Source organism: Nyctereutes procyonoides, unplaced genomic scaffold (assembly GCF_905146905.1).
Source record: "Nyctereutes procyonoides isolate TBG_1078 unplaced genomic scaffold, NYPRO_anot_genome, whole genome shotgun sequence".
NCBI lineage: Eukaryota > Metazoa > Chordata > Mammalia > Carnivora > Canidae > Nyctereutes > Nyctereutes procyonoides.
In genome coordinates this window covers 60,013,481-60,025,852 of record NW_026575047.1, presented here as the reverse complement: position 1 = coordinate 60,025,852, position 12,372 = coordinate 60,013,481, and the positions used below count along the sequence as shown (strand labels likewise).

The 12,372-nt window shown below is 41.0% G+C and overlaps 1 protein-coding gene across 4 annotated transcripts in view; it reads left to right on the top strand.

The window, feature by feature from the left end:
* The window catches only part of HERC2 (HECT and RLD domain containing E3 ubiquitin protein ligase 2), a 235,293-nt gene that overhangs the window by 57,346 nt on the left and 165,575 nt on the right, over nt 1-12,372 (top strand). For all 4 annotated transcript variants that reach the window (XM_055326875.1, XM_055326874.1, XM_055326876.1 and 1 more), the window contains 6 exons: nt 1,066-1,237; nt 3,085-3,258; nt 5,784-5,972; nt 6,569-6,720; nt 9,186-9,343; nt 9,434-9,547. In XM_055326875.1, the coding sequence (XP_055182850.1) occupies nt 1,066-1,237; nt 3,085-3,258; nt 5,784-5,972; nt 6,569-6,720; nt 9,186-9,343; nt 9,434-9,547 (959 nt within the window). The remainder of the gene's footprint in view (nt 1-1,065; nt 1,238-3,084; nt 3,259-5,783; nt 5,973-6,568; nt 6,721-9,185; nt 9,344-9,433; nt 9,548-12,372) is intronic.

Here is a 12,372-nt window from a genome sequence, read left to right as displayed (position 1 = left end):
TGTGGTGTTCTGTAATCAAAGAACCACTTCCTAGGACTTTCTCTTCTGTCTAACCTGGGTACACTTATATTTTCTTCACTTTTTTATGTTCAATTTTCTAGTAATGTAGGAGCTGTTTTTTTTTTTTTTTCCTTTGAATTTTCCTCAAATGATCTTTATTCCATCAGTTAAGGTCCTAGAAGTTCCCTTTAGAAAGTGCTGTTTGAGGGATACCTTGGTACCTTAGTAGGCTAAGCGTCTGACTCTTGATTTCTTTTCTTTTCTTTTTTTCTTTTTTAAAGATTTTATTTATTTATTCATGAGAGATACAGAGAGAGAGAGAGAGAAGCAGAGACACAGCCAGAGGGAGAAGCAGGTTCCATGCAGGGAGCCTGACGTGAGACTTGATCCTGGGACTCCAGGATCATGCTCTGCACCGAAGGCAGGTGCTAAAACCACTGAGCCACCCAGGGATCCCCTCTTTTCTTTTCTTTTCTTTTCTTTTTTTTTTTTAAGATTTTATTTATTTATTCATGAGAGAGAGAGAGAGAGAGAGAGAGAGAGAGAGAGAGAGGCAGAGACACAGGCAGAGGGAGAAGCAGGCTCCATGAAGGGAGCCTGATGGGGGACTCCATCCCGGAACTCCAGAATCACACCCTGGACTGAAGGCTGGTGCTAAACTGCTGAGCCACCCAGGGATCCCAGGGATTTCGACTTAGCTTTTGACCTCAAGGTTGTGAGTACAAGTCCTGTATTGGGCTCCATTCTAGATGTGGAGCCTACTTAAAAAAAAAAAAAAATTGTACTGTTTGAGTTTCTTTTTTTCTTTTCTTTTTTTAAATACTGTTTGAGTTTCTTAACTGGTTTTATATTTCTTATCCTCAGAAGATGGATATCTTTGCTAAAATCTTGGTATTGATTCAGTGATTTTACTGCCAGGAATTATTTTTTTGGTATTATTTTAGTGGTATCCTTTCAAATCTAAAGTATTTCTATTTTATTTAGCTGTTTGCTTTTATTTTTGACAGACCATGGTGATAAAAACTAATCTGTTTTGCTAGAGAATAAAGATATTTTCTCTTTCAGCCAAATGTTGTCTGCCATCCTGTTGTTGCTGCAACTGTGGGACAGTGGGACACAGGAAACTGACAATGAGCGGTCCGCCCAGGGCACCAGTGCCCCCCTTCTCCCTTTGCTGCAAAGATTCCAGAGCATCATCTGCAGTAAAGATGCCCCTCATATAGAGGGTGACACTCACGTAAGTTATCATAACAAGATTTTGCATTTAAGTAGCTACCTTGATTCAGTTTTTCTAAAAGAGTTATTTAGCCTTTTATACACAAGATGGGGGTGCACATCTGTGGCAATAGTCTCTAGGGGAGGGTGTGTATTTGGTGATTACAGCAGTGAGTCAGGTGTGGAACAGGTATGGGCTATCATGGGGTGAGTTTCAGTTGCTGTGGTAGAGTATCACACAAGCACGTGACCTCTGTGTGTGTTCTGGATTGTGTGTACCTAGTAGGAAGAATGTATTTCTTGACATGTATCAGCTTGAACTTTTAGAGAGATTCCTCTACTGCTTTTTTTTCTTTCTGCTGAACTGGAGCCTTGAGCCCTTCACGTTCGTGGGTTTAGTGCTTGTATATTTCTAGCGGCCTGGAAACTTGGTTTGGCTGTGCTTTGGCTGTGATGGGGAGTGAGTTTAAGATGCTGAGGAAGATGTAAAGAAGTCATGCTTATCTCCGTGAAGGAGTTAGTTAGAAGGCATGAAAATGGGTAAAAATTCGGACAATATTCAGGAACAAAGTGTGAGAGTCAAGCAGGTCCTTTTGGGCACTTGCAATGATAATGTGGGGAGGTAGCACAAGGACTTGAGGCTTAGCTTGTGTGGGATAGAGTGTGTGTTTAGTTCAGAGGACCTGCTTTACCATGAGGTTGCTTAGTGGTTTATGTTTATTTGTTTTGACCCAGCTTGGAGAAGTCAGGTAAGTCTTCCTCTTTCATGCTCTTCCATATACCATTTATGGAGAAGACCTCAGATCAGTGAGTGCCAGCTGGATTGCAGCACAGAACTAAGTCTGACATACACACATTTTTAAATAAGATTTATTTATTTATGACAGAGAATGTGTGTGTGAGTGCGTGAGTGCGGGGAGAGGGGGCGAGGAGGGAGAGGAGAAATGAGAGAGAAAGAGAGAGACAGACAGACAGACAGACACTCAGTCCACTGAATGCAGAGCCCAACTTGGGGTTTGATCTCACAACCCTGAGATCATGACCTGAGCTGAAATCAAGATTCAGAAGCTTAACTGATTGAGCTACCCAGGTGTCCCTGATCTGCATAGTCTTAAACACATACTAGAAAAAGAGCGTTGAAAATAGTGGCTTACTTTTTGTTGGCCCTTCCTATGTGCGGGGCATTGTGTGGAGCATGCCACTTAAGTCATCACTGTGTTTAGTCCTAGAACAGTAAGGCTGGTTGCAGAGAAGGGCCTGCCTAGGTCCTGGGTCTGAACTCTGGGACTGCTGCTTTTTAGAGACACAAGTTTGATCTTAGAGGTCTTTTCTACAAAGGCCATCATTCCATTATAAAGTTAATTTTTCTATCACTTGGCAGTCTTTAATGGGAATAAGGCTACTCTGCTTTTAGAAGAATTATATTTGTTACTTAATGTGCGAGTAACATTAGGTTACTCCAGGGTGGGTGGCATTTAGGTTAAAATAAGTGGTTTTGGTTTGCAAAACCAGGTTAAGGTGCAGTGCTGTGTTCCTAGGAAGCTTGCTTTGTATTCTGAGGGCTCTTGGAAGGTTGAGCCTACAAAGTGTCTGGGCCATGTCATTGACCTGAGTGGAGTATGCACATGGGTAATAGATGTGCAAAATGTGCAGGCACTGCTGTGTGTAGTGTTTTATAGCAAATGTGTAAATATGTAGATGTGTAGTGTCACTGCATCAATGACACTTCTCATTTGATGACCAAAAGGAGTAGATTTACAGATAATGCCTAACTGTTGAGTACCAAAATATAAAGAATGGTTAAGGGCTAATTGTGTTACTTTAATTTTTCCACCATTCTCAAGAAGCCTGTTTACTTTTCTTCTGTAGCTTTTGTCTGGTCCTCTGAGCCCCAATGAGAGTTTCCTGAGGTACCTTACTCTTCCACAAGACAATGAGCTTGCCATTGACTTAAGACAAACTGCAGTTGTTGTCATGGCCCATTTAGACCGCCTGGCTACTCCCTGTATGCCACCTCTGTGTAGCTCACCAACATCTCATAAGGTACGTGTGATAGCAGTGTTTATTCTTTGTATGTTGTATAGTTAGTAGCACTCTTAGATTCTCACTCTGTGCTGATATGGAGACTCAGTTTCTCTGGTGTTGGGGGTAGAGCTGGCTTATAGCTTTTTAAATCTTGTATATGGTTTAAGGTGTTGTCAATGATCAGAATGAGTGATGAGCCAGCTGAGGTGCACAGGGATTTAGGATCCAATCCATTGTCCCAGTTCTAGAATCAGGAGATGTGTCCCCAGAGAGCTCTCCTTTATCCAAACAACTGCATGCCATTCTGCCTTCCTCACAGGTTCCAGTGCCGTTTTTGTAAAGTAGGGGCTCAGACCATGAACTGTCTTGATGCTGCTAAGAGCAGTGATAACACTAGTCCACATGTATGAAGAGCCTACCATGCAGGCCCCTTGAGGACTTCCCACATGTAGTTGCATCTGATCATCACAACACTGCCCCAGTGTATTGATTAAGAAGACTGTCATTTGGGATGGCAGTGGATTTTTCCAGGGTCACACAAGAATTTGGATTTGTATCCAGGTTTTCCTAACTTTAAATTTATCATGATGTATATTTTAATTTCATTTTATAGTCATAGTCATTTGTTTCTTTTCCAACTAAGTATATTCACATGGTTCAAAAATCAAAATTAAGTGCAAAGACGCTGTTACTTCCTCCTTCCTGTCCTCTCATCTACTGGTTTTACACCTGCTGCTTTTTACTTTTCTAGTCTCTCACATATCCTTTCGGCATTCTCTGGAATAAATGTTATTGGTAGCATGTCGTAGCTTGTTCTTTTCACTACACAGTATATACTGAGGAGCTTGCTCTATTAGTAAACAGAACTTTTTTTATTTTAAAGCAACTCAGTATTCCATGTTTGCATCTATCATGATTTTTGTTTGCATGTAAACTGCTTTACTTTCTCTTGGTGCTTTTAAAATTCTCTCTCTTTTGACTCTCTTATTTGCTTTGTGTCTTGATGCCAGACCTCTTTGGGTTGGTTTGGTTGGGGGCTGGCTCTCTGTGGCTCCCAGATCTGGATTTTTCTTTCCTTCCCCATATTCAAGAAGTTTTAAGCTATTATCTCTTCAGTCTTCTGCCCCCTTTTCTCTCTCTTCTTCTGGGATCCCTATCGTGACCATTATGCTTGACAGTGTTGCGGAGTTCCTTGGGGTCTGTTCTCATTTTCATATTTTTTTTCCTCTCTCATTGGCTCAGCTTGATTACTTTCCATTACTCTGTCCTTCAGGTTGTTGATCTGTTCTTCTCCCTCCTCTTTTTTGCTATTTATTCCTGATGGTGTATTTTTAATTTCATTTAATGAGTTCGTTATCTCTAATTGGTTCTTTCTTAGGTCTTCTATCTCTTTGTGGAGGGTCTCATGGAGGTCCTGCACTTCTTTCTCAATTCTATCAAGTATCTTTATGAGCATTACTTTATATTTGCTATCAGGCATATTACTTATCTCCATTTTGTTTAGGTGATTTTGTTCTGCTCTTTCATTTGGGACATGTTCCTCTGACTCCTCATTTTATCTAAGCTGTGTCTTTTCCTAGGTGTTAGGAAAGTTAGCTATGTTTCCTGCACTTGAGAGTAGTAGCTTTATGAAGAAGGGGTCCTGTAGGGGGCCCCACAGTGCAATGTCTCCTTTTCACCAGAAAATTGTGCTTCAGGATGTCTCCTATATGTGTTGCTACGGGAGTATTCTACTGTTGTGACTGAGCTCTGTTTGCTTCAGTCCAGTTTGTGATGGTTCTCTGCCTATTGTTCAGAGTCTGGTGCCTGTGGTGTTAGTGGGCCAGTCCAGGGATGCCTTGGGCTCAAGTTGAGCCAGACCAGGTAGCACCAAACTTGTACATACTTGCCCTGTTTTGGTCCCTGAGAAACTTTTATTGGTGGATGGGGGCTGTAGTCAGACTAACTGCCTGCCTCTAGCCCATTGCTGGGGTCGCGGTCAGACTGATGTGTGGTTATCTTCCCCTCTCCCTGGAGCAGGACTCACTTTGGAGTGGTGTTGGCCCTTGTCTGGGCTGCTTGCACACTGCCAGGCTTTGCTTTGATGGGATCTTTGATGGGATCTTGTCCAGAGCTTATCCAAGGGGATGGATTACTTTGCTCTGGCCTCTTGTTTATGTCTGTCTGCAGAAAGTCTCTTCTGCCAGTCTTTGGGCTGCTTTCTGGGTTATTTATACCCATGGTGTTCTCTAGGTGGCCACACTGTACAAGGTGAGCCCTGGGTCTTCCTACCCTGCCATCTCCCTCTTTATATTTCTCTTTAGTGGTTTCTATTAAAATGAAATGCTGTGGAAGAATTAATTACCTGTTCAGTTACTTCATCTTACCTGTTAACTAAGGTAATATGGGATGTTATGAGTTATTTTGATATTTTTTTACATGCTTTGTTTTTATCCTATGGTATTTCAGTGTTAATAATAGCATAAATTTTTCTTTCTTTTGACTAAGAAGAAAATATTCTTGCTACCATAAAGAAAATGTTTACTTATGTTGTTATCTTACAGGGATCATTGCAAGAGGTCATAGGATGGGGGTTAATAGGATGGAAATACTACGCTAATGTGATTGGTCCAATTCAATGTGAAGGACTTGCCAACCTGGGGGTCACGCAGATCGCCTGTGCAGAGAAGCGCTTCTTGATCTTATCGAGGAATGGCCGCGTGTACACGCAGGCCTACAATAGTGACACACTGGTGGGTGTTCTTGGGCCCAGATTGCTTGCCTTTGTGGACACTTTTCTACTATAGGTGCTGCAGAGTTCTAGTCTTAAAGACATTGGGTTTCTGAAGATTTAGAAACACTTGTTCATTGTTTTATTATTTTTATTTAATAATCTTAATAATCATTGTCAAGATTTGGGGGCAGAATTTCTTAGTTGTTAATATTGGTAACTCCTTATAGTAACACTTAGTATTGCCTGTCATGATTCCATTTGTATACTAATTTTCCACGTGTAAACTCAGTCAACTATGGGGGGAGTTAGTAACAGATGAGAGAATTTGGCCTCATGGGGATAGAGCATGTTCCTGTTAAAGGAAGGTGCTTTTCACCTTGACTTGTGAATTTCCGTTATGTGGAGGTGGCCTAGTCATGTCACATCACTTGGAGGCTGCCTACTCCTCTGTTGGTAATGGGCAGGTCATCTGGACAATTGGATGGCAGCCTCATGTTCTTTCAGTTCGAGGAGGGTTTGTTAAAATGAGATGCATCAGTGAGAAGAGTCATGTTGTTTTCGTTTTCTTTGTCGTAGGATTGCTTACTAATTTTTTTCCTGTTTGTACTATTCTAGGCTCCACAGCTGGTCCAGGGTCTTGCCTCCAGAAACATTGTAAAGATTGCTGCCCATTCTGATGGTCACCACTACCTGGCTCTGGCGGCCACTGGAGAGGTGTACTCCTGGGGTTGCGGGGATGGTGGACGACTGGGCCATGGGGACACTGTGTATGTATGGCCCTTTCTTGTAATTGACATGTTCTCTCTTTGAGTTGCTCTATCCAGAATAGGTGGAAAAGAAAAGTGTGGCTGGGTTGTTTTCCATTTGCTCTGACATGTAGGGCTAGGATGGAGAAGGCTGTCAAGATATGTCAGCCCCTGAGTGACACTATGGGAGTTCTGCCCACAGCACAGAGGGTGACATCAGTTGGCCTTCATCTTCTTCTCTCCCATATTCAAAATTTTCAGCTTTGGTAATCCTGTTTTAACTATACATACCAATACCCCACATGGTGGAGTTTCCTAAAGCAAATCCCACATTACTTGTTTCTTTATTCAGAAATACTTCAACATGTCTCTATCAGATAAGATCCTACTTTCCTTAAGCCGTTCCATTTTCATAGGTACAAAACTCAATAGTTTCTTTTTTCTTTTTTTTTTAAGATTGTATTTATCCATGAGAGACACAGAGAGAGAAGCAGAGACCTAGACAGAGGGAGAAGCAGGCTTCCCTGCGGGGAGCCCGATGCAGGACTCGGTCCCAGGACCCTGGGATCACAAACTAAGCCAAAGGCAGATGCTCAACCACTGAGCCACCCAGATACCCCTCTGTAGTTTCTTACTGTCCTATTTTGTAGAAGCTTTTGATTATTGTGAGAGACTAGGAGTGAAACAAAATGGTGGGTTTGTAAAAATGGAGAATTCCCACAGCTGCCACAGAGTGGTGGGAACCCTTTTATATGTTTCGGGTTTGATTGGGGAGCCTGATGGAGAAAAACTTAGGCTTTAGGTTAAAATTGAAGATGCAACCCCACTTCAAGTGGGTTAGAAGTATGAACAGCCGAGTTGAGAGGTGTCTGGCCTATTCTTACTGTGGTGGGATAGAGGTGGGCCCCCCTAGGTAGAATCTCAAATTGTCAAAAAAGCTGAGCAATGTCTGTTATGTGTTAGCATTCAGCAGAAATATCCTAAACTTGTCAGTGTTGTAAGGGATTCAGACAAATGTGGTAAAATGATTGTTAGAAACAAAGGAATGCTAATTATGGAATTTAGAATTTTTTTTTTTTTTAAAGAATGATTGTTATTCTCAGACTAGAAGGGGGTGAGATGGATGAGGCACCTGGGACTTGAAAGATGGAGATATAGGCTGGAGACATTAGTTTTTGGCTTCCTTTATGTCATTTGTAATTTGTACTAAATTACAAAGCACAATTTTGTAATTAAATAATACTCAGTTGAGATTAAGTGCTAGATGCTAGATTAAGTAACTTGTCCATTGCTTGAGAAGTTGAGGGAAGGGGAAAAAAAAAATCAGTAGAGATGTTAGGAGTTGGAGGGAAACTTTGGGAGGTTGAAACTTGAGCTGAACAGGAAGGAGAGGGCAGCCCCAGTGGCACAGTTTAGCACTGCCTGCAGCCCAGGGTGTGATCCTGGAGACCCGGGATCGAGTCCCATGTCGGGCTCCTTGCATGGAGCCTGCTTCTCCCTCTGCTTGTGTCTCTACCTCTCTGTGTGTGTGTCTCTCCTGAATAAATAAATAAAATCTTTTTTTTTTAAAAAAAAGAACAGGAAGGAGAAGTGGTATGAGAGTAGGTTTGTTCAGCTCTCCTTGTGCCTGTGTATGTCCCTTCTTCTGTGTGCGTTTATTTATTCACAAAGTATTAAACCATGTCTTTGGAGAGGATAGACTTGAGTGTTGTCAGTCATATTCTGGATTATAAGCATAGGGCATTTTACTAGTTTTGAAATGAAGAGCCAACTACTAAGACTTCTACCTAATTAGTCCATACTTCCTCTTTTCATTTGTAAAATACAGACTGAGTGTGATTAGTAAACCTTGCTCCTTCATTCTTTCCTCATTTATTTAACAAATGTATAAATTTTAACCATCTGTATGAGGTTTACAAATCCATTAGTTTTAAGTTTGATGAGTTTCAGTAAATGTGTGCACTTGGGGGAACTGCCACAACTGAGACAAAGAACATTTCTGATGCCCCTGCTACTTTGGATCCCTTTGCAATCATCCCCTACTCCCTACCTCCAGTTTCTGATCTGGCCTCTGTCACAAGTGGTATTTTATCTCTGGCTCTTTGACGTATCAGGATCCCTGAGCTTCAGCCAAGTTGTTGGGCCTGTCAGTAGGTGCTTTGTGCCTGTTGCTGAGTGGTCTATGGATGGGTCACTGTTTTGCACCACTGTAAACAAAGCTGCTCTAGACTTGATTTTACAAGTCTTTAACAAACCTGTTCTGATATTCCTGCTGCATACCATGTTTGGCATTGGGTGCTCAATTAACAAACAGTCATGGAAGTGTTGGGTGTTTGAATTCTATGTTCCTTAGTTACTTCATAAGGCACCTGAAAGGCCAAACTGTTCTGACACTTTGCCAGGTTATTCAGATAGTAATTTTCTTTGCTATCACTAATAGGATCTGTGTAAAAGGACATTTATATTTGTTTCCTTTCTCTCCACAGGCCTTTGGAAGAGCCTAAGGTGATATCTGCTTTCTCTGGAAAGCAGGCTGGGAAGCATGTGGTGCACATCGCATGTGGAAGCACATATAGTGCGGCCATCACTGCCGAAGGGGAGCTGTACACTTGGGGCCGAGGGAACTACGGCCGACTAGGCCATGGTACATTTGCTCTTAGCCAGCTTGAGCATGCAGTGGGAGGTTATTTCTTTTGAGGGACTTAACAATAACAATTGTCCTATCTGTTTGAAGGCTCCAGTGAAGATGAGGCCATCCCGATGCTGGTAGCTGGGCTTAAAGGATTGAAGGTCATTGATGTGGCATGTGGGAGCGGGGACGCTCAAACCCTGGCTGTGACAGAGAATGGTACGCAGTGCTCATGCTGCCCTGGGCAGGTTCTTAGGATGAGGAGTGCCGCTTTCCTAAAAGGAGTGAGCTTTGAAGAATAGTGGACCTCATATGGCTGCCCCTTTGTCCATCTTTAAGTGGTGTGCATCTCAGTGTCTTAACTCAGAGATTAAGAAGTTATATGACTTTTAATTTCTGTTGCCCAGAGTCAGAGAGCTAGTTAGCTGCTATATCCTTCCTATTTGGGCATTTTATGATAAAAAATGAGAGTTAGAGTGGAATAATTGACATTCTGAATTGTTTCTGGTTATTATTATTATATTTCCTAATTTCAGCTACCTTTGATTCCCTGTAGTAAATCCTGCTTAGTCTATGTGGATTCTAGTATGATACTACAATGTTGACTTGTTTTTAATTTTACTTTTGTATTTGTATTCATTAATGAGATTATACTCATTTTGCTTTTCCTTTGAGGATACATTTAGTGGGTTTGATGGTTAGGATCATAGTAATTTGGGGGGACTACTTTTATTTTTATTTTGACTTTTTAAAAAAATTAAATTCAATTAATTAACATATGTATTATTAGTTTCAGAGGTAGAGGTCAGTGATTCATCTTATGTAATACTTAGTGCTCATTACATCATATGCCGTCTTTAATGCCCATCATGCAGTTATCCTATCCCCCCAGCCTCCTCACCTACAGCAGCTCTGAGTTTCCTATGATTAAGGGTCTTTTAGGGTTTGTTTCCCTCTCTGGTTTCATCTTGTTGTATTTCTTCCTCTCTTCCGCTATGATCCTCTGTTTCTTAATTTGTTTCTTAATTTCCACATATGAGTGATCATATGATAATTATCTTTTTTGATAGATTTCTTTTGCTTAGCATAATACCCTTTAGTACCATCCACATCATTGCAAATGGCAAGATTTCGTGTTTTTGATGGCTGACTAGTATACCACTGTATATGTATATACCACACCTTCTTTATCCATTTATCTGTGGATGGACATCTGGGGTCTTTCTATAGTTTGGCTATTGTGGACGTTGATGCTATAATTATTGGGTTGCAGGTACCCTTTGTTTCACACTATATTTGTATCTTTGGGTTAAATACCCAGGTTGTAGGGTAGCACTATTTTCAACTTTTTGAGGAACCTCCATACTGTTTTCCACAGTGGTGGTACCTATTTGCATTTCCACCAACAGTGTAAGAGGGTTCCCCTTTCTCTGCATTCTCACCAACATCTGTGGTTACCTGACTAGTTAATTTTAGCCATTCTGACTGGTGTGAGGTGGTATCTCATTGTGGTTTTGATCTGTGTTTCCCTGATGCCAAGTGATGTTAATTGTTTTTTTTTTCTTATGTCTTTTGGCCACGTGTATGTCTTCTTTGGAGAAATGTCTGTTGAGGTCATCTGACCATTTCTTGACTGGATTTTCTGTTTTATGGATGTTGAGGTTGGTAAGTTCCTTATAGATTTTGGATACTGTTAAGACATTTGCAGATATTTTCTCCCATTCTGTAGGTTGACTTTTAGTTTTGCCGACTGTTTCCTATGCTGTGCAGAAGCTTTTTATCCTGATGAAGTCCAAATAGTTCATTTTTGCTTTTGTTTCCCTTCCCTTTGGAGACCTGTCTTGCAAGAAATTGCTGTGGCCCAGGTAGAAGAGGGTGTGTTGCCTCTAGGCTGTGTTCTCCTCTAGGATTTTGATAGATGCCTATCTCACATTTACGTCTTTCATCCATTTTGAGTCTATGTTTGTGTATGGTGTGAGGAAATGGTCCAGTTTCATTCTCCTGTCTGTAGCTGTCCAATTTTCCCAACACTATTTGTTGAAGACACTGTCTTTTTTCCATTGGATATTCTTTCCTGCTTTGTTGAAGATGAGTTGACCATAGAGTTGAGGGTCCATTTCTGGGTTCTCTATGCTATTCCATTGATCTGTGTGTCTGTTTTTGTGCCAGTACCACACTGTCTTCACGATTACGGCAATGCAATAGAACTTAAGTTTGAAATTGTGATGCCCCCAGATTTGGTTTTCTTTTTCAACAGTCCTCTGGCTGTTTGAGGTCTTTTCTGGTTCTATACAAATTTTAGGGTTATTTGTTCCAGCTCTGTGAAAAAAGTTGATGGTATTTTCTTTAGGGATTGAATTGAATGTGTAGATTGCTCTGGGTAGCATAGACATTCTAACCATATTGTTTTTCCAAACCATGAGCATGGAATGTTTTTTCTATTTCTTTATGTGTTCCTCATTTCTTTTATGAGTTTTCTGTAGTTTCCTGAGTAAAGATCCTTTACCTCTTTGGTTAGACTTATTCCTAGGTATCTTAATGGTTTTTGTTGGAATTGTAAATGTGATTGATTCCTTAGTCTCCCTTTCTTTGGTCTCATTGTTAGTGTATAGAAATGCAGCTTGACTCTGTGGATTGATTTTATATCCTGCCATTATACTGAATTCATGTATCAGTTCTAGCAATTTTTAGGTGGAGTCTTTCTGGTCTTCTGCATTCAGTGTCATGCCATTGTGAAGAGTGAGAATTTGACTTCTTTGATGATTTGGAGGCTTTTTATTTCTTTTTGTTGTATGATTGTGGTGGCTAGGGCTTCCAGTACTATGTTGAAAAAGAGTGGAGAGAGTGAATATCCCTGTCCTGTTCCTGACTTTAGGGGAAAAGCTCTCAGTGTTTCCCTGTTGAGGATGATATTTAGTGTGGGTTTTTCATATATGGCTTTTATGAGGTTGAAGTATGTTCCCTCTATCCCTACACTGCAGAGAGTTTTTATCATGGAAGGATGCTGTATTTTGTCAAATGCTTTTTCTGCATCTGTTGAGAGG